The sequence below is a fragment of the Thunnus maccoyii genome, chromosome 7 (assembly GCF_910596095.1).
Source record: "Thunnus maccoyii chromosome 7, fThuMac1.1, whole genome shotgun sequence".
NCBI lineage: Eukaryota > Metazoa > Chordata > Actinopteri > Scombriformes > Scombridae > Thunnus > Thunnus maccoyii.
The window spans coordinates 1,366,271-1,394,060 of record NC_056539.1 but is presented as its reverse complement, the minus strand read 5'-3'; the positions used below and the strand labels follow the sequence as shown (position 1 = coordinate 1,394,060).

General features: G+C 39.3%; 1 protein-coding gene across 1 annotated transcript; it reads left to right on the top strand.

The window, feature by feature from the left end:
• Positions 1-1,694: 1,694 nt before the first annotated feature.
• On the top strand, positions 1,695-26,329 carry kdm4aa (lysine (K)-specific demethylase 4A, genome duplicate a). Its single transcript, XM_042416666.1, has 22 exons — positions 1,695-1,804; positions 3,243-3,407; positions 3,509-3,684; positions 3,810-3,924; positions 4,120-4,313; positions 6,074-6,123; positions 6,465-6,568; positions 7,355-7,492; positions 8,136-8,368; positions 8,580-8,743; positions 12,141-12,541; positions 13,655-13,754; positions 14,002-14,186; positions 15,234-15,438; positions 16,794-16,870; positions 18,742-18,797; positions 18,968-19,076; positions 19,799-19,987; positions 20,144-20,314; positions 20,908-21,027; positions 22,226-22,318; positions 22,462-26,329. The coding sequence occupies exons 2-22, from the start codon at positions 3,270-3,272 to the stop codon at positions 22,600-22,602; spliced, it is 3,159 nt and encodes a 1,052-aa protein (XP_042272600.1). The 5' UTR covers positions 1,695-1,804; positions 3,243-3,269; the 3' UTR covers positions 22,603-26,329.
• The last annotated feature ends 1,461 nt before the right edge of the window (positions 26,330-27,790 follow it).

The following is a 27,790-nucleotide window of genomic DNA, read 5'->3' as shown; positions in this document are numbered from 1 at the left end:
AAGAAAGTTTCATGTTCATCAGAGTGCATTAATCAGGTGATTGCATTTATGAATTCTAAAATTAGGCTTAATACAGTATGTCATGAGCTTTGAAAGCAGACATTTTATTCAATATCAATCATTTTGGGCATCACCACACATAATGTACACCAACGTTGGAGCCACTTTAGTATTGTGCAGCGGTGGAGTAATTATTAATTTATTTAGATTGTCATTTAAGTAAAAGTAGCAATACCACAGTATAAAAATACTGTTCCAAGTAAAAGTCCTGTATTCAAAATTTCGCCTAATACAGAAGTATCAGTAACATGCACTTAAAGTATCAAAAGTAAAGTTATATTATGCAGAATGTGTATTATTGGATTATTATTACTGATGAATTAATATGTACATAGCATTTTATCTTATTCTTCTTATTATTTTATCTTATTACATATTTATCTTATTTTATAAACTAATTATGATTTTCAAAGAACAACAGGGACTGGAGCATACCAAGTCACTGACAGCCTTTAACTGTGCAAACGGACTAACATTTTAACACTAGTGTGTCTTCATGAGAGTCAAATAGTCTTCCTTAGTTAAATCTTAATGATGTCAGATAAATGTAGCAGAGTAAAAAAGTACAATATTTCCATCAAAACGTATTGCAGTAAAAGTATAAAGTGGCAGAAAATGTACCTCAAAATTGTCCTTAAGCACACTGCTTGACTAAATGTACTTAGTATCATTCCACCACTAGTGCTGTTATATTTTCAATTTTTCTATTAGTTTTTAATAAGGTATGGTTAACTTTAATTCACATGCAAAAGAGTGCATTGACAAATCAAAGTATTACAGACTTCTTCTCCTAAAACAATGATCTTGGGGTTGGAGTGGTATCTTATCCTTAATAACGAATCTGTGATTCTAAACATGAAAAATACCCCGTTGAGCTTTTATAATAATACCCATTTTGAGATTTTTAGAAATTTAGATTTCTTTAAATTTGACTGTTTTGAGTTTAGTTTTTTTTCCTGGCACATCATCATTTTCATCCTCATCAAACCATTCAGTGAGACCAGTGAGTCTCTCCACTCATTTATGCAGGTTTTTCCTTTCACTTTTCACCACTCTGTGTATATACTTCTGTTACAGTAGGCAGATATTTCTCTGGGAACTAAGGAATATATTTCCACCGTAAAATAAGGATTAGTCACACCTTTTTGGCAGGGAATATGTGTGATTTCTTAAAGCTAATGGTCAGCTGTGCACTGATGACAGTCCATGCTTGCATGTCTCTGGCTGTCTTTGTCCGTTGTGTTCCACACAGGGATCATCAGAAGGTTGATCTTTTTAATGCAGTCTATACTTGGAAAATAGCTTGATTAAAATCAGATTTAACAACTGCAGGTCTGCATACTGATTAAAATTACTATGCATATATTAATATCATATAGCGTTGTACGTACATATATAATTTGACTATGGAACTTTATATACAGAAATATATCATATCAGAATTTCTCCCCAAGAGTGCTTTTTGATCTCTGACACGTTGGGATGCACTGGTCCAGCATCGATTATCAGTAAACCCCTCAGCAATTAAAACACCTCTGAAGCATGGTCTGGAAAAGAGGGCGTTGTGATTGGCTGGGAGACTACGGAAACCCCGCCCCCTCAGCTCCATGTAAACAAACACAGACTGAGCATGCGTCACTGGAATAATGGAGGACTGTCTTTTCTACCCGGACTGATGATGTCTGTATTTCTACTCTACTACCTGTGACCTGAGAAAAAACAACTCGTCTACATTTCAGCGTGTGTAAGTTAATGTTAGACACTTTAGAATGAGATCGTTTGTATTAAAGTAGAAGTAAAGAAACTGACGGTCAGCAACAAGCCGTGTTTGCTAGAATGCTAGCAGAGAGCGGGGCAGCTGTCAGAGCTCAGTCCGCTTCTGCTTTCACTCAGTAACGTTAGTTCTCCGGTTTGACACTGCGACTCGCATTGTGTGTAAATGCAGGTTACTTGCTGTTTACGTCATAATATGGCAGTGGTTTGTTTTTTTGTTCTCTACACTTTTAATACGTGAGTTGCAGAACAAGCTATCTTGCACTTAGCATGTTAGCTAGTGGACTAGCTCAATATTTTTCCGAGGAGCAGCGCTGTCAGTGGGCCACGGTTTTTAACAGACATGGTTTTCATCCAATCACAGACTGAGAATCAGAATCAATTGGGAAAGTATCCATTCACAGTTACCAGTGGGCGGACCCCTACGTCTTAAGGGTTTTGCTGGTGAAGTCCGTAAAGCCGGAGTTTGAAGTATGTTGACTGTTATCTCAAAGTTGAGCATCAGCTCGGTTGGTTAACTGCACACGAAAAGATCCTTATAAAGCACATCACATAACTAACATAGCGTTAGTCACATTGGAGGTTCACGAGATAAATAAGTTTATAGCATTTATAGCAAGTATGTTATACCTCCGTAGCCTACGGAGGGAACTTGAATGGATGCAAAAAAAATACTGACCTCAGTTTTTTGAGGTAGAGAAGTTGTGCTTGAGACACAACGTTGAAGTTAGCGTCTGAATCGAAAGCTAAGGGGAAAGATATGCTAACCATCTTGTGTTTTTCTGTTTTCACAAATAGAATAAAGGTTTCACAAATCTGAAATGGAGTTTTAAACAGACCAAAATCTACATGTTAACCACATACAGGTTTGGCTAAGTCTAGATATTGTGGGTTTTGAGTTAGATGTATTCTTGATGGAGAAAAAGCAGTAAAATTGCCCTTTTTCTGTTTTCACAAATAGAATAATAGCATTAAGGCAGTTTCTATGATATATGGTACTATTTCCAAGCACAGAGAATGGGGGCAGATTGGGTTAGAGGCTTAAACTGTTTTAAAGTGCATCAGACACAGTCAAATATGTTGCTGTCAGACATGTATTGAGAGCAGCAACTATTACTACAGTAATTGATTAGTTGATCAGCAACTACTTTGGTAATCCATTAAATTTTAGTAATTTTTCAAGCAAAAATGCCAAACAAAATGATGGTTCCAGCTCCTCAAATATGACCATTTGACAATTTTCATTGTCATATATGATAGTAAACTAAATAACTTTGGGTTTTGGATTAAATGGTCAATAATCAATTAATAGACAAAAAAATGAAAAGATTTGTTGTGTTAGTTGCAGCCGTATACTGTATGTAAACTCAATGTTTTTATGGTCAATTCCATGTTTTTCTACCAATCAGAGTCGAGGTCATAGTAACAGTCCCAAGATGACCACAGACACGCCAGCCCAAAGTGTGGGCTCAAGGATAATGACGTTCACCCCGTCCAAAGAGGAGTTCAAGGACTTCAGCCGATACATTGCCTATATGGAGTCACAAGGAGCACACAAAGCTGGAATGGCAAAAGTAAGTAGTATTATATAATCTATGAGAAACTGTGTATTAATCTACACAGAACCTGAGAAATCTCAGCATCCCTCTGTTTCTGTTCTGTTCTTCTCTTGCAGGTTATTCCACCTAAAGGCTGGAAACCCAGGCGGACATACGATGATATAGATGACCTGGTGATTCCTGCTCCCATTCAGCAGGTGGTGACCGGCCAGTCAGGCCTCTTCACACAGTACAACATCCAGAAGAAGCCAATGACCGTCCATGAGTTCCGCAAGACCTCCAACATGGACAAGTAAGTTTACATAGTCAAACTGATAAGTGATTTCTATAAGACCATCACTGTGATTACTAAACAAGCTCCTTCATAGGACTTCAAATGGTTTTCTCTGAATATCCCAAAACCATTTCTCATGGCAGGTTCTGTAATCCCCGATATGTGGATTTTGAGGAGCTGGAGAGGAAGTTCTGGAAGAACCTGACCTTCAACCCTCCCCTTTATGGAGCTGATGTCAGTGGAACCCTCTATGATCCAGTGAGTGGTAATAGACTGGATAATGCCACCACCTGGAACTTACATCTATTCATTGTGTTAAAACAAACCTTTCAATATAATACTCACACACCAACTATTTCTAGTACTTTCTTTTCCAGGTCAGTTAAAGGTGTCACATGTAGCAATTTTTCATCCGTGTCATCCTCTAACCTCTGTTAAATTCCTTCTTCACAGGATGTGACTGAGTGGAACATTGGCCATCTCAACACCATTCTGGATACTGTGGAGAATGAGAGCGGGATTAAGATCAAAGGAGTCAACACACCATACCTCTACTTTGGGATGTGGAAGAGTGCCTTCGCATGGCACACTGAGGACATGGATCTGTACAGCATCAACTACCTTCACTTTGGAGAACCGAAGTCCTGGTACAGTCACTAACAGAGCTTCACACATGTCACAGTGTCACACACTGCTTTTCAACCTGTCACTGCTGCACTGCATTAGCAGTATCATGTTTTAAGATTTCTATTACCAATGACCTTAATGTACAAACATAAGAAAAAAGTCAGTGATTCTGGCTGACCTTAAATGCAGACCAAGTGTTAATCAGTAACATCTCACATGGTCCAACAGTGATTCACTGACATTGTGATATGATGACAACATGCAGATATGGACGTGCTAATCCTCCCACCCTGGGAAATCTGGAATGCTACCTGAGCCAGTTAGTTAAAAGACTCAACTTTGAAACTCCACATAAAAAGAGTTGCACACTCTGTGGGAACTCTTTAGTCAATTATTTTTTGCTGCTTTGTACTTGTACTCCACTATGTTTCCTAGAGTAATATACTACTTTTTACTGCACTACAGCTACACTGGCAGCTGGAATTACTGTTTACTTTGCAAATTAAGATTTTACATACAAAATTATAATCGGCTTATAACATTGTAGAAAATAGTAAAAATTGGCTCCTCCATGACCAACTACAACACACTACAATACATCACATTGCTGTACATGATAATGCATTAGTAATGATAATATTAATGATGTAACATTCTGAAAGGGATTCTTCTGCACAATGAGCACTTTTATTTTTTTTAAATTTAGGTAGATTTATCTGATAATACTTCCCTACTTTTACTGAAGTAACATTTTGAATTCAGGGCTTTCATTGTTTGTAATGGAGTATTTCTGTTCTACTTTTACTGAAATAAAGGAATACTTCTTCCACCACTCTTTATATCTAAGATGACATGCCTCGGCTGTAAACCACTAGACTAGAATAAAACTGAAACACGACATTGCAAATTTGCTCAATGATGTATAGCATCATTCAAATAGTCAAAATACTGCCATGTAAATCATCTTTCATTCTAGTTTCACAGAAACACAAAAAGCTGTTAATAAGTCTGGTGTGCTCAGATGCACAGAACATTTATTTGCATGAAAGTTCATTCTGAAGCTTTGGAAAAGTAGTTGAATAAAAAAACAGGTTGACTTTCTAGCTCTTCTAATCATGTCAGTTGTCTCCATGACAACAACTGAAATGTAGTTTTAAAAAAAAAAAAAAAAAAGAAACTCTAGTAAGTGGACCTTCTAGTTTCTGTGTTTTTCAAACCAGTGCTAGCGTATTTCACCTATTGATCTCTGTTTGAAAATAGTTCTTGTTAATAAATCCTTTTGTCCTCACTGTAAAATACATCTACACATCATTCAGTGGGTGCACAGGTTGTAATGCACACTTATTTAGTCAAATTGCTTTGAAGAATGTGATGTGTACTCTTTGTGGAGACTGCATCCTCTCTGGTTACTTTAAGGCTGTGTGGTCGTATAGTCTGTGCTTATCAAATACAACAAATGACTGTGTATAAGCAGCATCAAATGATCCCCTCTAGACATGTATTAAGACATATAATAATACTCAGCTTGGAACAATAACGTGTTTGATATGGTTTTTCCACAAAAAAAGTATAGGCTAATTACCACGATGAAATCTTTAAAATTACATCTCCTGCTTCTTCCTCATTCAAAATCCAGAATCTACAAATACGCAGATATTGTTCATTTTAAAAGTGTTGGAATGCACTATGTGTTCATAGTGTTGGGATACAATCCTCACTCTGCTGCCTTTGTCATAGCTGTCATCTTATTTAATATATTTGCACTTTTTTTGCTCCTCAGGTATGTCGTCCCCCCTGAGCATGGGAAAAGACTTGAACGACTTGCCAAGGGTATGTGATGGGTTCTTACAGAGTTCCATAGATGGATTTTAATGTTACATGTCTACAACAGGCACTCATCTCTTTAACCAGGAAATGTTTCCATGTTTGTCCTGAAATGTATATGAAATTGACCATTCATGCCACTCTAATTTTGACCTTTGGGTCATGCGCAGTGGTTTTAAAAAGGAAGTCAAGTTGCTCTCAGTGAAGCTCTGTACTACATGGAAAGTACCTCAGAGACCATCACAATGTTAACACATCCCATTTACTAGTTTAACCTCTAAATATCTTAGTAAATACAGACAACCAGAGAGGATTATCTGCACTGATGTGGATGTCTGTGTTTCCAGGTTTTTTTCCAGGGAATGCTCAGAGCTGTGAAGCCTTCCTGCGCCACAAGATGACTTTGATTTCACCCTCAATCCTGAAGAAATACGGCATACCGTTTGAGAAGGTGACCTTTCATTCACTAAAAGTTGACATCATGACATTGTGGAGAAATAAGAAACATGTGACAACAAAGGCTGTAACAAACAGGAAAATCATTAGAAGGATTACATATTGATAATGATGATGATTTATTCATTTCAGCCCAGGCATTTAACCCAGGCCTTTATTTGAAACAGGTTTATATTAGAAACAGGCCTTTATTAAGTATATTTGATCATATTTTAGTAGGAAGCCTCCCTGTTTTCCATCAGTACAATCAATTATGTCATACTCACTACTCAGAGCAGCAGCCATGGGTCTCTCTTCTTTAAAACAAATATTGTTCTCACTCAGTAATTAGTCTCTTCACCAGTCTTTTCATTTGGTGTTAAGCTGTTGTCTATGAAATTCTCCTGCGCACATTAAACACGTATTAAAATCCTTTGAGTTGCTCAGAGGGAACAATCCTTCCCATTCCTGGTAGGTATTTTATGTGAAAAATCTGAAGGAAGTGTTGAGTTTATTGACAAGAGCTTAATGCAGATTAAAAAAAAACACAAGAAAGTGGAAGCGACTGGAAGTAGAGTTTGATACTAGTATTTCTGTTAAAAAGAGAAAGTGTTCTCAGCAGAGTGGTGACTATGACATGACTTGTACTGATGAAGTCAGTGCTATAGAAATGTACATCATTCTGAATTCACCATGTGAACTATTAGAGTACATTTGTCAACTGGCTTTTAATGGAGAATCTGCTGTAACTGTAGTATAAAACTGTTAAATCAAATATTCTATGTGTTGTTTTATTATTCAGGTCACTCAGGAGGCTGGGCAGTTCATCGTGACATTCCCATTTGGCTATCATGCTGGTTTTAACCATGGCTTCAACTGTGCTGAGTCCACCAACTTTGCCACCCAGCGGTGGATTGATTACGGCAAACAGGCAACACTGGTATACAAAGCATCACTTGAACTATATATTAATATTAAGCTGATGGAGATCACTTGGAAAAGCTCCAGATGCATCTTTGCAACAAAATTTCAAACGGCTTAGATATTGTGGCTCATGATGTGATATTATTTAGTGAAGTTAACACACCTAGCTTGCAAGTACTGAGCAATAATTATCAAAACAATGCTTAAGTCTCTATTATACCTGTGGTTTGATTCACCTAGTCTTGTGAGGGGCATAAGAGGAAAACCTATTGAGCGTACAGATTTGAAAGGCTTCATCCTCTGAAGACCATGAATGAACTGGCCAATGATATTTTGACATTACATGTGTTGAAGTGTAAATTTCAACCTGATGGTGGCTCTGTAGGGAAGGTCAGAGGCCACAGAAATTCTTAGAGATTATCCTCTTGGGAAATACACAGAGGAAATTTGGTCATAAGTTATCAAGATGTCTTGCTCAGAACCAACATTTCATTTCCATTCTTTTGTCCTGCTGCTAACAAGCCAGAATATCTGAAATACTCTAGAGATTATTATCAAGCCAATAATGAATTCAACTGTTCCTCAAGCATTGTTTTGTACTGCTCTGTCCTGTTTGTTTCAAACTAGGACTAAAATGTTCATCTCTGTTTTCCTTTCAGTGTTCGTGCCGTCAGGACATGGTGAAGATCTCCATGGATGTGTTTGTACGCAAGTTTCAGCCTGACCGCTACAAGCTGTGGAAGGCAGGAAAGGACAACGCTCCTATCGACCACTCCAAGCCCACACCAGAGGCTGCTGGGCTTCTGAAAGAAGACAAGACCGAGCCTTCAAAAGAGAGTCCCACTGAAACTGGATCGGAGGAGCCCCCAACCCCTGTCCAGGAGGACAGAAGGTCTAGAATTATATACAATTTTCTTTGATGAAAGCTTAATTTAAAGAATTCACATATGATATTTTCATAGCAGTTAAATGGGTATTTGAATCATAAATTAGAACAAATTAAATAACACCCTCACTCACTGCATTGATGCTTTGCTGTCACTAGTCTGGTTTCCCTTTGAGTCTTGTTGGACATGTCTTCACTAATGTCCCCCATGCATCAGCCCAAAGCCTCAGACTGGGACAAAGCGTCAGCTTCAATCTGTTGAAGCCTCTGAAGATGTCAAACCTGACCTGACCATGAAGGAGACAGAGGAGGTGGAGCCAAAGAAGGCCAAGTTGACCCGCACAGAGTCTCCAACTAAAGTCCCTGTGAAGCCAGATAAAGGTACCACACAGTTCATATATGTAGGAACACATACTGGCTGTTTAGACAGGTACAATACACCCTGTTTTAATCATGCACATATGTTTCTGTGAGACCATCCCCAAAAAACAGCTGTGTCATGCACTGAGCTCAAGTTCAGCTCTCACTATTTTTGTAGGTTCTCACTGAATCATGTCTGTCCATACTTTCAGATATCAGCCTTATTTTACTGATCACTTTCAGCAGTATTAGAGCTGCATTAGGTTATTGTTGATGCAAACTCAGTATTTCCTGCTGACAGTGATGGGTGATGAGACGATGGACTCAATGATGGCGGTGTAGAACTGGATCAACACTGCAGTAGGTTGAGCTTCTTCAGCTGCCTCAGGAAGAACATCCTCTGTTGGGCCTTCTTGGTTATGCAGCTTATGTTGATGTCCTCGGTGCGTGACTGTGGTGGTGTTGATGGTGGTTGGAGGGAGGGGTGTGGGGTTCTCTTGAAGTCTATTATCAACTCCACTGTCTGGAGGGTGTTTAGCTCCCAGCTGTTATGGCTGCTCTTGGATGTTAGCCGCGCCACTTCCTGTCTGTACGCAGACTTGTCCTCATCCTGGATCAGACCAATGATGGTTGTGTAAATGTAATGGGACAGAGTGCACAGTGAACCAACTAACTTTGGAGCTAACCCCCTTCACTTTTCCAGCACATCCAGAAACAACAGACGTGACTTTTTAGCATTTATTAACTGACACACTGTAGTCTGTACTGTACATCTACTGCCAGACTGACAACTTCCTACTAACCTTTTCCTCTGCTCCGCTCACATTCACCATCACCTCTCTGCCGCTCGCTCTTTTTCACTCGCTACGCAAACATACTACGCAATTCCTTAACGGAGTTACGCTACCAATAGTTTCCCAGGCAACGACACAGAGGTTGACTCATGTACCTAACAGCGCTGCACAGAGACTCCCAAGCGCTATTGATTTCTGAATGAATGGATATTTGGCGTTAATTTTGGCATTAAAAAAATTTTTTTTGGCCTGATGGGGCTTTTGTCTGTCCCTCCCACCGCAGGAAATAATGGATTAACATTGACCAGGTGAGTCTGTCCAAGGTGTGCACTCCAAGGAACTCGATGTTGCAACACTGATGCTGAGGGGTGTGTGCTTAGACTGTGACTTTCTGAAGTTGACAAGCATCTCCATGGTCTTGTCGATATTGAGCACTAGATTATTGTCCATACATCAGCCCACACGGTGTTTGACCTCCTCCCTGTACAATGTCTCATCATTTCTGCTGATGAGCCCCACCACTGTGGTGTCATCCGCAAGTTTGATGATCTGTTGTCCCCTGAATCTGGCCTGACAGTCATGTGTTAGCAATGTAAACGGTAATGGGCTGAGCACACAGCCTTGGGGGGTTCCAGTGCTCAGCATGATGGAGTCTGAGATTCTGTCCCCAACATGAACTGACTGTGGTCTCTCGGTCAGGAAATCTAGGATCCAGCGACAGTTGGAGGTATTGAAGCCGAGCGGAGAAAGTTTCTCCACTAGTCTCTGTGGGAGAATAGTACTGAACGCTGAACTAAAATCAACGTACAGCATTCTAGCGTAGGTGTCTTTGTTGTTCAGGTGACTGAGTACTGTGTGCAGTGTGGAAGATATTGCATCCTCCGTAGATCGGTTAGGGAGACAAGCAAATTGGAATGGATCCAGTGATGTTTGGAGGCTGTGTGTGATGTGTGCCTTGATAAGCTGTTCAAAGTATTTCATCACTATGGAGGTCAGGGCAGTGGGACGGTAATCGTTCAAACAGGCCACAAGTGATTTCTTTGCTACTGGGATTATTGTGGTGATTTTTAAGCATCTGGGGATAATGGCTTGACTCAGAGAGATGTTAAAGATGTCTGTTAGAACATCTGCTAGCTCGTCAGCACATTCCCTAAGCACATTTAGGGGGCTCACAGTTGAATTTGGCGTAGTCAAAGTCTCTTATAACAATAACCATGGAGTCTGGAAAGTTTTTTCCATTGCATTCATTTGTTTGGTGAGTGAAATTTTTATAGTTTTTGAAAGATGATTCTAATTCAGGAGAGCAGTATTTTAACAGTATCATGACATTGTTGGCCCATCCATGGTGGATAAAAACATATTCCCCCTCTGTTGGTTTTCCTGGTTGCCTCTGAGTGGCGGTCTGCTCTGTGGAGTTGTAATCCATCCAGCTGCAGCGCGCTGTCAGGGGCAGACTCACACAACCAGGTCTCAGTGAAACAGAAAGCAGCCTTCCCAGATTCGCAGAGCAGTTCCAGTTCGTCAACTTTGTTGTAAAGGGAATGCAAATTTGTGAGGAATATGCTCAGGAGAGGTGTGTGTGTGTGATCCATATTGGCGAAGTCGCACAAGTGCTCCGGAGCACTTTCCCTGGGTCCTCGTGCATCTCATGGCCAGGACTGCGGCTCCGCCTGTGACAAGAATGTTCAAACAGCCTGGGGAAAAAGAAAAATCCAGTTTGATGTGAGGAATACAAAGACCAATGTTTATGAGTTTGTCTCTTATAAAGGTGATCTTATTAAAAACACTATATACAATAAAAATAAACAAAAACACAGGAGCAAAATATCATGGCTACCATCTGTGATGCCATCTTGTCTGAATATATACCATATTAACTAAGGCCCAGAATGTCCCATCAACATGGTTCTAACATACCTGGAACACCATCAAATTGTTTCAGATGTTTCTTTTATTAAAGCTGTCCTAAAACATGTATAGTACCACTCACATGTAGACCAATTCATGGCATTTCTGAGTAATTTACTCTGAAAATTAACACGTGTGCCTTATTTTAATCATGCAAGTGCAATGAGAAGCACAAGGTGGTAGGTCTTGGATGCAAGAACCAGTGATGTGTCTGTACACTCTCAGCCAGTCACATTACTGATGTCATAGCTGAGCCAATCACCATGAAGCATGATATCAATAAATGAAAGAAAGAAGAACTATAACAGGAACTATTTCAGTCATCGGTTCTACTGTATCTCATGTCATAAATGATCACATTGTAACTGATGTGACAGCAGCATTTGCACTGCAATGAATGTCACACTGTGCTGCCTTATTTGAATGAACTTCCCACCTGTTTGTGCCTCTCCTGCCACCTGGGCTCTGGGCTCTGGGCTCAACACTAAATGAGGAAAGAGAATTTTGGGGTCAGGAAAATATCAAACTGTCAGAGAGCTTCTTATGCTGGTTGTTGCACTGCCACAACGCCATTGAAAAAATGTTTTGCTTTGGATCATTACTGCGTACCATTATTTCCTTTTAGCTGAAAATGTCTTTCAATCACAGTAATATTTCTGAATGATGTGAAGTATGAGTAGCTGAAACAATCATTTACTACTGCCTTATTATTTCAGACACAGTGAAAGTCAAACCAGAGCCTAAGAAGGAGAAGGACGCCAAGCCGCAGTCTAAATCTCAGTCCAAAGCCAACACTAAGAAAACATCAAACAGACGAAGCCCGTCAAAAAAAGAGAAGAATGGCGTGTCAGCAGCAGGCCCTCCTGAGCCTGCTGAAAGTCAGGTGGTAGCTCCGTGCTCTGAGGAGGTGGGCGGCAGTGAGGAGCCCGAGCTGGGCAGCAGCTGCAGCCCAGCACACAAACTGTTTCACAGGACGCTGAGCCCTGCTGATGTCCTGCATGTCCACAGCTACGCCAAAGGAGACTACGGAGAGGGAGAAGCCCCACCCAAAGAAGAGAAGAAGACTGATGGCAGTGACAACGAGATAGAGAAAGTCATCAGACATGTCAGCAAAGCAGTAAGTGGTTACAGATGTTACACACGCTCGTTTGCACAATAACTAACTCAACTATACATTTTCTAAACTTTGCCCTACTCTGTTCTATTCTAAAATGTATGTTGTTAGATTGATTCCTTCTGTCCAGTGGTTGGTCTAGTACCAACCTGCACAGACTTGAATCCATCACAGTGAGCAATTCACTGCCTGTATGTAGTTTTTGGCTTGGTGGTGCATTCAAGGATTTATCAAGTGTCTCACACAAATGCATCAAGGAAAAAAAAATCTACTTTAAGTATTTTAATTCATATACATATATTGTATGAGATGCAGGTTCTTGGCAATGTTTACTTAAGCCTACTATGCAAATGGCGTACTGGTAAATGTCATTATGAGATTTAAGGTATTTATTATTTTGGAATTGATCATCTAGATAGATTAATCACATATAGTCTGATATTTAGCTGTACAATGAAGCCTACACATGAAAGTAGTGAAGTAGTGCTCTTTTCTGTATTTAGAGACATGACATCATAATTTCTACTTTGTGGCTGAGGATGTTATAAATAGCAACTCTCTCCCAGGAGTAATGCTTCCTCCTTGAAGTTCAGTGTAGGAAGCTTCATCAATATCTCTGTGAGATAGGACTGATTTTAGTCCTAGATGAACTTCTAGGACTCCTAGGAGAGATTCTAAGACAAAAACAGGCCTTGATGTCCAAGAACTAACAGTCATAAGTTGGAAGCATTACATTGATAAGCTGTTAAATGCATGACACAAAAAATAAGCAACCACTTGCAGTGAAAAAGATAAAAGTAAGTAAAAGATTTTTTGTTTGGTGTCTCTCAACTGGCAGCTCTCAACTCAAATGACTCAAACATCCTTAAACACAACAACAGGAAGAGTTCTGGATGCCTGGAGACACAGCAGAAACACTGTAATGAATTAGCTACCAGCTGCAAGTTCACTTACAGAATACTGAACAGAACTGCTGCCTGGAAGGAAGTTTACTCTTAATAATGGTTGGCAGTAATGTGAAGAATACTTGTCATTAATGGGCTAAAACATGCAGAACCACCAGTATGGTCTGTTGATAAGCTGGTGTCCAGCCTGACAGGAGGTGTTTCTGTCCAGCAGGGGGCAGAAGAGCTGACTGGAGATGGAGAGCTAGAGAGTGATCTGGGACAGCTGCCGGGCCACCACCCGCTCATAAAGGACGGCATGAGTGATGAAGGTCTGCCACATCAACATTTGTCTTTCAGTGCTGTATTTCCAGGAGCAGACTGCAAAATGTTTTCCATCAGTGAAACCAGGGCAAAGAGTAACATATGTTAATTAAATCAGTGAAGGAAGTGGATCACTAAAAAGATATAAAAATATATATGCTGACAATGTGTTGAAAATGCTTACAATAAGGTCTATTTATGTGTTTATTTAATCTGTAGTTGTGTGTTAACGTTTGTGTTTTTTTTGTGTCTCAGAGGCCCCAGAGGAGGCCCCCCCAGTAGAGGAGGGCGGTCTGGAAGGGGAGGGCTGGGCCAAACCTCTGGCTCACCTGTGGCAGAGCAGACCTCCAAACATGAAGAAAGAGAGAGAGTACAACCAGCGCATGGGCTCCAAACCTCCATACTGCTCCATCTGCATGCTGTTCCACACATACCAGCAGGTACACAGCACCACAGCACACTCCACCCACCAGTCATTCTCCCAGTACTACAGACACATACTCCTACTCATATATTTATGAATTACAGAATGTAAAGTTAAACATATAATGGACATTTAAATATATGTTTAAGGGATGTCAAAAATAAGAGTTCATCAGCACAGCTCATTTAGATTGTCCATGGCCTGACAATCAGATCAATCTACTGCTAACTGTCAATGTCAAGTTACTGTATTTAGACACTGAAGTGTCTTTCATATTCATAATATAGCTTATCATATTCATCCCATCTGTCCTGGTCCCCTGAACAGTCTTTTATACAGTTGTGATGCTACATTGGATGTTGTTTCAGCATTACTGAGCAGCTTTGGCTGATCTGAATGAGCCGCTTGGATTTAACATGAACAGAAATATGAGGATATTCTTCCCTCCTTGTTTCCTGTCATCTGTGACATATCTTAAATGTGAACATAAAACTCAATCTACTGATCAGGACTGTGTGATACAATTAAAAGCTCCGGGGCAAGCAAGTGGACCTTGAGCTGTGATTGGATCTGTCTCAATACCCACACTTGTGTTACTTTTGTATATCAAGTGCACCTCCAGTAACTGCCACAGTGGCTGATTAAATTACAGTGCTTCAGATCTAGGATCTTATCCAGCATGATGATTACAGAGTTGTATTATCATGTTTCTAGCAGGCTAATAAGGATTTAAGTGCATCTGTATCTATGTATCTCAGACACTATGTCCAGAGGTAGCAACTGAGATTGTGGAGGAATATTCCCTGGATGAGTGGAGTGCAAGCAATTAATACTTATAATTCAAAACTTGGAGAGCAGCAAACTGTCTCATAGACATAACTGTCTTGTAAACTGGTTCAGAATAGGATATCTAGACACATGTGCCATAGACTTGTATTTCCAGCAGTGAGTATTCTTTGAGCATGATCACATTGTGAACCTAAACCTAAATGAATATCATTTGTTTGTGTCTCTGATGGATCATCTCTAGAGAGTGTTGTAAGCCTCATATGTGTGTTCTCAGACTGAATGTGCAAACAGTGCAGTCAGTCCTGTCATGGCAGCCGGCGGGCGGATGCGGACCAAGCCTCTGATCCCAGAGATGTGCTTCACCACCACCACAGAGGAGGACTCAGAGTGTGAGGAGCAGCCTATCACACCTCACCTGGAGGAAGACGGAACCAGCCTCCTCATCACCTGCTCTCAGTGCAGCGTCCGGGTCCACACCAGTCAGTACACACACACACACGCACACACACACACACACATCTTGCTCACACAACACACAATGTGTTTGGTCCTCCATGGTGGAAGAAGTACTCAGATCCTTTACAACAGTACCAATACAGCAGTATAAAAATACTACATTACAAGTAAAAGTCCTGCATGAAAAATCCTACTTCAGTAAAAGTACATAAGTATTATGAGCTTGATGTAGTTAAAGTATTGTAGTAAAAGTAGTGGTTTGGTCCCTCTGACTGATATATTATTATATATGACATCATTAGATTATTAATAGTGAAGCATCAGTGTTAGAGCAGCATGTTACTGTTGTAGCTGCTGGAGGTGGAGCTAGTTTACACTACTTTATATACACTTAGCTAGTTTAGTCCAGTGGTTCCCAACCTAGGGGTCGGGCCCCTCCAAAGGGTCAGCAGATAAATCTGATACACAAATCTGTTTTCAGTTTTTGGACTTTTTCTCTAATCTTTGATTTTTGCTGAAATATTGGATCATTTGAACATTTATTGAAATGAAAGCATGTGAGAAGTTTAGAGGGAAAAATCACTATTTGGTGGAGCTGTTAACAACTCATAGACATGTGAAATGTGACCCCGACTACACACTGCTTTTTGTAAGACGTCAAAAGCCAAAAAGGTTGGAAACCACTGGTTTCATCTTTAACAATGTGTTGTATTTTAAAAGCTTGTTATATTATCCATTGTGTCAAATCTTCATCTGAAAAGTAACTAAAGCTGTCAAATAAATGTAGTGGAGTAGAAAGTACAATATTTCCCTCTGAAATGTAGTGGAGTGGAAGCATAAAGTAGCATCACATCAAGTAAAGTACAAATACCTCAAAATTGTACTGAAGTACAGTACTTGAATAAATGCACTTAGTTACTTTCCACCACTGCTTCCTCTTACCAAGCAGTGTTAGCTTGAACTGAGAATACTGGTTGAAAATCCAGTATGTAACACAGCCTGTATGTGTGTAGTCTCCAGCCAGCCTCATACTGCTCTAATTGTCTCTATTTTCAATCCTTTCATTTTCTCATGTCATTAGCACAGAACTGTTCTTTAGAATTAGACAGTAATATTTGATGACAGAGGTTTGGCATACAACCACATGAAATTCAATCATTATTTTTATGTTCTAGAGCTGTTTCACCATTAACCACTGTTACTTTCATCACTATTACTAAACATTAAGGGAGAATAGTGCCTATCAACAGCACACTTAAAAATCAAGGGCATTGTAGTCTGCATACGTTTCGTCACCTTTCCACTGTGAACAGCTGCTTAGAATGAGTGTGTAGTGTGCATGTGAGACACAGACTGTGTTTTTGTTTGTATGTTCCAGGCTGTTATGGTGTAGATCCAGCCAGTGTGAGCAAGGAGTGGAAATGTGCACGCTGCAAGGCCAACGCCATGACGGAGGTCAGTGAACACACCACGGTTGATTTCCCCAGCATGGCGTGTTGATGTTTAATTTGAGCCTTCTTGGCAGTTAAGTAGCAAAAATCATTCATGGTTGTCAACTCTAATGTGTATTTATACAGTTACTGATCTACATCTCTCCTTTACAAATCAAATATCCCATAATATATGAAATCAATTACATGAACAACTACTAACTAATAACAGGTTAGTCATTGTTTTTCTGCCCCTTTCAACACTACAGCTCACATTTTGTGCTTGTGCTCGTGATGTAGTGGTGCCTCTTTACATTGAAGGTTTGTCTTGAATGATGAGTCAGATAATCAGTGCAGAGAGATGCTCCAGTGAGCACTTTGGCATTGAGATATCCCTGCTTGAATGCTGAGGCTTCCATGTACAATTTGCCAGTATGGAGTCAGATGACCATACAGTGACTGAAGTGCTTCATTTAACTGCACCATTCTGAGTAAAAACTAAGCTCAGTAGTTTAAGAGAGATCATTTCAGTTCGACCTGGACTCAACCTCTTCTCAGACTCACATCCATGACAGAGGCTGGCTTTGTAACAGGGTTGTTGACTGAATTACCAACATCCTCAACAAGTTAATGAAACAGCTACTGCTGCTCATGATGCTGCTGGTAACAGACATCCAGTGTTAACTCTGCATCTGGTAGTCTGCTGTTACTGCAGTTTAGGGCTGTTGGAACACATTTTGAGAATGGAATATAAATGGAATAGTAAAAAAAAATCAACACCAATCAAATCCTGCAATGACTATTTGAATATGTATAAAGTTTTCCAAGTCTGAATCACAATCTCACATTCAATGTGCTAACATTAACCTCTAATGTTACAATATCAGAAATGGCAGAAAGCGATGCACCCATGGACATCACCACTACTCACTATTTAAGAAGTGATGGGTGGAAAGTTGGATTTTGGTCAACAAAGGGAAAAGTTTTGAAAAAGCAGGCCCACAGTAGCAGACTTGAGCCTGAGTGATGAGTGATGAGTGATGCAGTTTGGACACAGAGCTCCTAGTCATGTGATCATTCTGGCTGCAGTGCATCCTGACCCAAATATCATGTCACATGTTCATGTAAATAAGCTCATACTGACAGGGATTTATTTACATTTCAGTTAAGTGTGTAGTTTAATTACTATGATCCAGTGCAATGAAAGCTTATTTAATATTTATATTTTAGTTAACGTTATTCATTTTGTGCCTAAGCTTAATTATGACTTAGCAAGAAAGCTATCAGCTGTTTATTGGTAATGTTGGAATGCCCTCTAATGGACAGAACATATAACAACCACATGCTGATAGTGGCATTGGTAATGAATAAGCCTGTGTACACAGTGTACATATCAATAATAGCCTACATCTGAGGGTTAAAAATTCAAATAGAATTTGAATATGAAAAATAATAAGGAATGAAATTGGATTATAGAGGCATATTGACATCTCAACTGCAGATTTATGAACCGCTGGAGTTAAACATTACAGATGCTACTGTTCCTGTACTGTTATATTGTGTTGCACAACAGCCATAGATCACATATACAACTGTTTGATCCAGGAGACGGGCATAGCTCAGTAATCATTCAAGAGCTTATAAACCAAAGTTACATTATTAATAATTGTTAGTATTTTTAAATCAAACACTGCCTCTTTACAGGTTTCAGATACTGTGGTTGTAGCCACTGCTTTGAACATTGATGCAGATGAAGTTAACAAGCTACAACGTGTGCATTTACACGTGTCCTGGTTATGTGTTGGACATGACAGAAACCTGGATAACCTCATCTCTTCTCCTCAGTTCTGAAGGATGTTTGTCTGGACAGTTAATTGATGACATGTTCTCTTGCAGAACTGCTGTTTGTGTTCGCTGAGGGGTGGAGCCTTGCAGAAAGCCAACAACAACAAGTAGGTTTTTTTTTCCTGAGTCCTCTGAAAAGAACATTTAACTAGTTTAGAACATGTGCCCTTTGATAATGATACGTCATCCTTGAACTTGATAACATTTAGTTTTTAAAATCAAGAGGCCTTAAAGTTGTGTTTTTCAGAATCAATGCAGTGTTATTTGTGTGTTGCAGGTGGGTACATGTGCTGTGTGCGGTGGCTGTGCTAGAGGCTCGCTTTGTCAGCATCACTGAAAGAAGTCCTGTGGATTTAAGTGGAATCCCTTTGCAGAGATTTAAACTGGTGAGTTCACACTTTTATGAATTAGCTAATGAGCACATGTGGTGGCTGCTAGTTATGATTGCATCACATCTAACCTTGAGGCACTCACACACACACTGCAGCAAAGAGCCACATTTTAGGATAAACTACTGTCGGGATATGAAATACTGTTGGCATCAGACAAAGCACACATTGTACTGTATACTGTTCTCAGAGTCAGGCTATACAGTCAGCAGGGTTGTCCAGCTTGGAAATGAGCTCTAACAAGTTGGCACAGCAGCCAGTTTGAAACCTAAAATCTGCTTCTAAAAGCACTCAGTCATCCAACAGACTTGTCATTGAGCAAAATGCTCAATATCATCCCAGGGTTTCTGCCAGTGTGTTGACCCAACAGAAAACTGATCTGCAACAATTTTAATAATCAATCAATCATTAAAGCAAAAACGCAAAACACACTGGTTCCAGCAGCTCAGATGTGAATATTTTCTGGTTTTCCTTGTCTTCTTTGATAGTAAATAGGGTTTAGGATTTTGGACTCTTGGTCAGTCCATTTGTATTAACTTAACATATCAATGTTTACAGTCAGATAGTAGTATAATAGTGCTGCAGCCTGCATGAAAGCCCTCTGCATAGTGATGGTGATGGGCCAGTTGTCTAATAGGATGTTTTCATTGACATGTAAAGGCTCCATCTGTACCTTGTGAGCTTTGCTTCACCCTGGCTGCTGTTTTGAACCCCAACAGAAATGTTACTACTGTAAGAAGAGGATGAAGAAGGCGTCGGGCTGCTGCGTTCAATGCTCTCACGGCCGCTGTCCCACTGCCTACCACCCCACCTGTGCCCAGGCTGCTGGAGTCCTCATGCAGCCAGACGAATGGCCCTTTGTGGTGCATGTCACCTGCTGTCGACACAAAGGCCCCACTCAGATTGAGGTAAGGCTTTTCTTTAAGGACTTCATGTGAACTAGAGATGCACTGCACAGTAAAAGCATTGTCCAGTACTGTTATATATTAAAAGTTCTCAAAAGTCAGTTTCCAGTCAACATCTTGAAGTCATAGACACGATGTCACCTATATCTCCTCCGACAGCGTAATAAAGCAGCCATGCATGAGCTGACTGTGGGACAGAAGGTGATCTGCAAGCACAAGAACGGCCGCTACTACCAGTGTGACGTGGTGCAACTGTCCAAAGAGACCTTCTATGAAGTCAACTTTGATGATGGCTCTTTCAGCGACAATCTTTTCCCCGAAGACATTGTGGTAGGTTTCACAAATTTATCACAAACTTGTCATTTAAAAAAAAAAAATGAAAACAAGTAAAAAAAAATCTGAAATTTTCCTTTTAAGTACATTAACCCTCTTATCATGTCCTTTTAATTTATTATGACAGAAATTGTTCATTTATATTCACATTGCTGTTTCTTCTCCAATTTGTTGAACTGTACAGTACTGGCTGATTTTGTGGCGACAGACAGATAATATCAGCCATTTCTGGATGCTGTATATTTGATTTGACCGTTTATTCCACCCATGAACCATAAACTAAACAGTTCATATTTTATTAAATCATCCACTTTGTTGTCTTTAATTTGACATGTACAGATAATCACCACTGAGGATATTATTAAGTTATATGTTAAAAATTAAGTTGGGTGTTTCAAACATAACGATAACAAGAAGTGTTATCATATATATTCATATTTGACTTGGCATGAGAGGAGAAAAGGTTTTCAATGTGCCCTTCAAAATGTTTTAATCCATAATATGTAGAAGTTCTACACATGCCAGGATGTATAAATGAATGCCTTCAGTCAGTTTGCTCAGAAATGTACAATCTGTGTGTTCTCTGTTAGAATCGGGACTGCGCCCAGCTCGGACCTCCACCTCAGGGTGAAGTGGTTCAGGTGCGATGGACAGATGGCCTGGTGTATGGGGCCAAGTTTGTGGCAGCTCATGTCATCCAAATGTACCTGGTAAGACTTGTGTTTGTATCGTGCCAGCTTTGATTTAAGGATTAATAGAACAGTAGACTAATTTATATTGGGAAAGCTGACTTCACTCAGTCAGTAGCTTTCATTTATTAATTATCCATCTGTCTGGGAATATTTTGTTTTGCATTTGTCCATTCCCAAAAGAATTGCTTTTGTTTTTTGAACTACACTAAAACTGAACCTTTAAGATGGCAACAATGAAAAAATATTGTACAGATCCATTTTCTTATGGGAAAAACGCTTTCTGGCTCAGTGGTTTTGTAAGCGGTCAGCAGTCAGAAACAAAGTGAGTGTCAGAGCAGTGATTCAAGACAAAAAACATCTCAGATCTCAACACAAAGACGACCGACAAAGCTACTCTGCTAACGGCTTAACCAACAGGTTTTGGCTGCTTGTGGAAGACGGATATGTATCATTGTCCGTGCACATTCACTGTGGTGTCACATGTTCAGAAATTCATATTTGTATTATGTGGCTCTCTGATCGCTGGTAAACATGAAAACAAGACAAGAGACATCTGTCAGTCAACAACAGCTCACATGTCCCATTAAAATGCCGGCAACAATTTTTAAAAAATTTTTTCCCACGTACATTTTAAATATAAGCTTATTTTAATTGAAGAAAATGAAAGAAATACATTTAACATATAAACATTTTTAATTGTATTCATTGTTTGTTTTTAGCAAAGTTATCTGTAAATGTGTAACAGCACCTGTTGGTTCTTATTCTGAGTGATTGAGAATGAGTCCATATTATTTCACTTCATATTGATAAAATATAGCTTAAATATATTATATTATATTATATTATATTATATTATGAAATTGTTAGAACCAATAAGCTTATAACCTAACCCCTATTATAACTTCAGTGATATTGGGGGTTGGGTGGCTTGGGGTGCCATGATAAAACATTTCATTTCAAGAGGTGCTGTGGCTAAAAGGGTTTGAAACCACATGTCCCATAAAATGTTTAGTGAATTAGTCTTAGACCAAAAACGCAGGAGTCCTACAGGACTACAGGACTCCTGACTCAGCTAGTTAGGAGCTACTTTCAGCTTTACAATGTTTTGAGAATGTGGCTCCAGACATTCCAACCTGCAGTCTTTGGAATGTGCTCTCCTGCAGAATCTTTTAAAGAGTAATACAGCTGCTCACTCTTAATCCTTCTGTGACTGCAGGTGGAATTTGAGGATGGTTCGCAGCTAACAGCCAAGAGAGATGATGTCTACACTCTGGATGAGGAACTCCCAAAGAGAGTCAAATCCAGACTGGTGAGTGCAACCAACAGCTGCATGGATTCTTTATCCCTCTCATTTCTTAAGCCATGTGTTCAGTTGAAACTTAAATGTGTGAAAGCCATGAGAGACTTTTGAAAAGACAATGTTGTCATGAAGTCTTGTGCTTGTCTCTGCAGTCTAAAGCGTCAGACATGAGATTTGATGGGATCTTTGAAGAGAAGGAGATCATCCAGGAGTCAAAGAGACAGAGAGTGATCAACTCGCGTTACAGGGGGGACTACATAGAGCCTGTGATTTACAGAGCCATCATGGAGTAGCCCTCACTCCCTGTCTGCTCACCCACACACCACCAGCACTGACAGACTGGAACTGTGCTCACTGTACCTTAACTTAGCAGCTAGCCACTGAGAGAGTGTAGCTCCAGATGACTTCCTTCAGGACCTGCTTTGGACTGTTTTTCATTTTTTATGTCTCATTCATCCATCTTTGATAAGTCAAATAGAATTCTGTTTGCTTAGTTTGACTGCGATCAAGGAAACAGCAGTATTTTCATTTTAGTTTTGCATAGGATTCCACACCATAGTGCAGTAGGCTGACGTGCAGCCCTGGCAGTACATAACAGTAGGAAGCAATATAAAAATGGCATTTGTACAATAAAGTCACGTTTTGACTGTAGGGCACCAATGAAAGAAAGCAGGTGTAAAACTATTATCTACAGTAATGTTAAATGAACAGCTCTTTACTAAACATTTCAATGAACTCTGCCACTCTAGTGTTTACCTCGATTTAAAGGATAATATCAGCATCATTTTATTAATTTTCATGTTGCCGTTAGTGCCTATAATACAAAGCCCGCAGCTATCAAAGAGAAACCTTTTGATTAATATGTATTCTTATATTTGAGGTGATTTGTGAATTCAAATTGAGCCTTCAAATAACTGAATTAATTTCCTTAAATTAATCTTATTGTCTTCATTCCATTTGTCCCTTTTATCTCCAACCCCAAAGTTTTTGCCCAAATTATTAATTTAACAATATAAAGTTCTATATTTACCAAAACTGTTACCCCGTATACCAGCCAGGCTACTCTGAAGAGGCTAAACTAGAGTTCTGCACTAGATGAAAACTGAAGCCAATCCTGGTCTGTACTTGCATCTTTAAGACCCGACTGAATCCAACTTGCCACAACAGTCAGATTAACCAGTTAGGGGGAAACACTCTTGGCACATAGAAGAAGAATAAGAAGAATATACCTCAACCCTGTGATGTAACTGAGTGGTGCAAATTCCCTGACAAATTTGCGAGTAATCAAATGAACATAGTGATAACAGTGAGCCTGGGGTTTTGGGGGTCACTGGGGCCCCAGAGCCATTGACAGCTTTGCCCAGTTGGTGATCCAGCATTGCTGACTGGTACTGCCAAATGTGAGACCCAAACCTGATCCAAAACCTGAAACTATATTTCACTTTTTTGTCCTAAATTACTGACTGTTAGCTCGTCTGACTAAATTAGCTACACGCTGTCTCGCTCCCTCTTCCCATCTATCTATTTGCAACACATGGATGCATGCAATTGGAAAAGTAAGAGAGAAATTTCATCATAAATCACATTTGAAAATTACCAAACCTGACCCGAGCCTGAAGCTTTACACATCAACAACAGCTGGAACCAAAAGGGCCTGAAAGGTTCAGGTAGCAGAACTCTTGGATAACCTCACCACTGACATTTCCACTCAGCAGCTTTATTTACATGCTTAAAACTCCCATTGTCCTCACAAAACTAAATGACACACATATTTTTCTTAGCACACGTTCTGCTACAATCTTTAGATTCTTCTTTAATAGGCATAAATCAGAAAACTAAATTGCACTGGTATTATCCTTTAATTAAAGGAATACTTCACCCAGAATGTTTGTGTTGGTCAGCTACTTGACTCTGATAGCCTGGAATGACACACAGAATGTTTGTACTGGCAATCCTTCACAAAAACGGAAATGACAGCCTTTTCTTGACAGTAGGTTCTTTTTTAACAACAGGAAAAAAAAGCAGCAACACAAGTGTTAAGTGTTCTGGCCCAGGTGGCAGAAATACATGAAAATACATGTTTGAGTAGAGTTGGGTATTGTTTGGCATTCTTCAATACTAGCGCAGGTACAATACCTGAGTTTTGTTACCAATACTGAAACAGACCACCCCAAGCCTTGAAAGATGATATGAATTTATCTTTTCTTTTTGTTTGTTTCCTATAAAACCATTTTTTCATTTATCAAAAGAAGCAAAAGTCCTCCAATGTTAAACTCAAGCAGGGGTTCCAAGCTCTTTGCTTCAATTTCAGTCTAAAGTTTGCTTTTTGGTTGCTTTTCATTCATAGTGAAACTCAAAGTGCTACAGTATTAATAACATAAAACACACAATAAGTAAACAAGATTACAAATCTGACCAGATATTCACTGACAGCTTTTTTGTACTTGATAAGAATTGGTTGAGCTTGGAAATTCATTCTTGACCTTAGGATCAGTGGTGTCAGAAAAAAATGACTTTTTCTGGGCTTTCAACCACAGTTTGAAGCTCTGTGGAATCTAGCAAGTGGCCTTTGAGTTGAGATTATTCTATAATGCATAAATCTGTTATTTCAAAAGTTTGACCAAGATATGTATTGAGCCGACCCTGACGTTTTACAGTGTAACATCTTCTTGTCAGAGCTCTTTGCTGGACAGACTGTAATGTTCTAAATGACCTCAAACATATCTTTGATATTTCTTATTGGCTGGCATGTACACTAATACCAGTATATCAGTGTTATGCTATATACATCACAGATATCCATCTGATAATATGCAGTGTATCTGCATCCACTGATATTCTAGTCTAGTGTTTGGGGGACACAGTGGAATACAGCAGCTTGCCATGAGTCATTTCAAAGTTTTTACATAATATGTTTTGATTCTTTTATTGTCCCGCTGTTGTTTGAAAGAATCTCCTTACAACTTCTTTGTGTCAACAGTTACATTAGATTGTCCGTTTTCTGAGAAGGAATGCGAATATAAACTTTTTCACCCAGTATTCCACGCTACATGGATATTACAAACTTTACAAAGATGACCATATATGGATGAAGTATGTCTTTAAGTGGGAGTAATACCATTTAATCCACTGAATATGCTTCCTGTTTAACAATAACATGAACTGCATTCCTTTCCATTTAATTTAGTAGAAGTGAATATAGCTTTTACATGTTGACTTGTTTTTACCAGCCTATTTATTAAGATGCTTTGAGAAAGTCACCTCTACAGTCTGCAGTAATGCTGCAGAGGTTGAGGTGGATGATGTATGTTCTATTTTTTCTACAGTATAGAGATGAATTTTAAAGAATCCATTCAGATTTTTAATGCCCTTTGTCTACTCAGTTGTTTCCTCACTCTTCTACTGAAAGTTGTGCATTGCACTTTTATTTAAGTCCAGTTTGCAAGGACATTTGAATAGTTGGGTGCTGCCATTGCTAATTTGTTAAAAATCTGTTTTAGAATGTTAAATGTACATTTCTAAGATGTCTTATGGATTGTGCGCCCCTCCCTCTTGGCCAAGCTCATTGATCACATTGCACTTGTTACTAGGACAAGGTGGCCTTCAATGTCCATCATTTGCCTGTGAACTTGTTCTTGTTGTAGTGTGAGACTGCAGACAGAGGAACGCTAGTTCTATAGTTAGTTGTTACCAGTTCTGAGACCATGCTTTCATCAGTCCAGTGGAGAATGGATTTCTATCATTCAGAAAGTATCAAGAGTTGTACATGGGGAGGGGGGATTTTCTATTCTATTTTATTGCATTGTTTTGTAAAACATGTTCTATGTGTATTTTCACAGAAACCTGTGAAGTGTAAATGTCATGTAGTCTATTTTAAGATGTTACCTGTTGACACAGGAGATGAGCTGTCCGTTCTTGTTGTCTCCTCCTGAAGAGAAATAACTCAACTTCCAGATTATCATTCAAGCATTTTGTAAAATTCATTTGTTTGTTTCAGTAAAGAAATTTGCTTCAGCTTTATTTGTCTGTCTTCATTCCACATGTACTCACTTCTTACTTATATTAATTGGTACCACTTTCTAATAAAGCAGCCTTTTAATTTCCCTTTGGGATTAATAAAGTATCTAATAAATAGTTCAGAAGTCATAAATAAATTACAAAGTGAACTACTAAACCATAACCAGCCACTAAACCAGGTTATGAAAAATCTCTCTTGCCAGTTGTATCATTAATAGTGAAGTAAAATCTCACGTTTCCTACTTTTAAATAAACCATTATGTCTGCAGTTATAAACGATAATAAGTCATTAATAAACAGTAATAAACATACATTCTGCAGTTAGATATGGTAATTAAGTATACTGTCCTGAGTTTCCATTTTCCCCTCAGTTATGTTACAATTACACAAGCCAGATCTACTGGTTCAATTTTGTGCAACCAGCAGCAGACTGTTGCAGAAACCACAGAGGTTTCTGTGGTTAATTAATCACACCTCCGCGCATTTCGGGCTGTGGTGCAATCGAAGGGCTTCTGTCATGGGTCTTCAGACCCTATATTTAGAAAAGTAAAGACTTTTAACCTACATGACCCGGTCAAAGTTTGATTGAAATGTGTACTGTCAGGTGTGTAGAGACAATAAGTAACTGCAGCTGGACACAGAAAAATACTCATACACTTGAATGGAGAATGTGAGTGAACCCACACCTTTCTTAACATTTACTGCTTCCACATAGTTTTAGATACAGACTTCATTTGAACTTTAAATGAGTCATGAGACTTTGACCTACAAATCTTGATTTTACATGCTTTTTCTATCTTTTACTGTTTTTGAGATATTAGAGTGTGAGTTTTAAAGTCTTTTCTTGCTCCTCCTTTGATTTTATAATGAGTGTGTATTACGGAATGTTTCACAGCACTGAGGGAGTGACATCACCAGGAGCAGTTGGAGAGGAGGATTTTTAGGGTACGCCTCTTGTGAAATCTCATAAATCCCATTATTTTGGCCAAATCTTACATTAAAAATCATATGTTAGTAGGAAATTTTGTGGCGAATCCATTGATACAGGTTTGAAAGTGGTCAGACTTATAGTTTAGACATCAGAAGCCTCTGTTTGACACAAAGTTCATGCCCATAGATTGCCTCCCCATTGATTTACATTGTAAGGATGATGTGGCACTGCAACTTTGAGGGCTTCTTAAATCCAAACCGTTCAAGTTATTACAAAGTTTTTGACACCTTTTTTTCAGCATAGTGTCATAAGTCATGTATTAAAGTTTGAAGCCGATACCCCCTCGGAGGACATAGCGTTTGTTCGGTGGCCAAAATTGGAGCAGTCTTATTTTGAAAGGCTGATTGCAGACTTCCTTTTGGATTTAGGTCAGGGGTGTCAGTGTATGATTTGTAGGTCTTGATGAGACGAATAATACAGTTTTGGTTTGATCTCTCTACGACATCCCCAGGAGCTGTGGTGGCCATTATAGT

Excerpts from the sequence above, each read along its gene's own strand:
- kdm4aa (XM_042416666.1), top strand. The coding sequence starts at position 3,270 with ATGACCACAGACACGCCAGCCCAAAGTGTGGGCTCAAGGATAATGACG. Across the intron at positions 8,369-8,579 it reads CCTGTCCAGGAGGACAGAAG|CCCAAAGCCTCAGACTGGGA; the intron begins GTCTAGAATTAT and ends CCCATGCATCAG. Across the intron at positions 13,755-14,001 it reads GGACGGCATGAGTGATGAAG|AGGCCCCAGAGGAGGCCCCC; the intron begins GTCTGCCACATC and ends TTTGTGTCTCAG.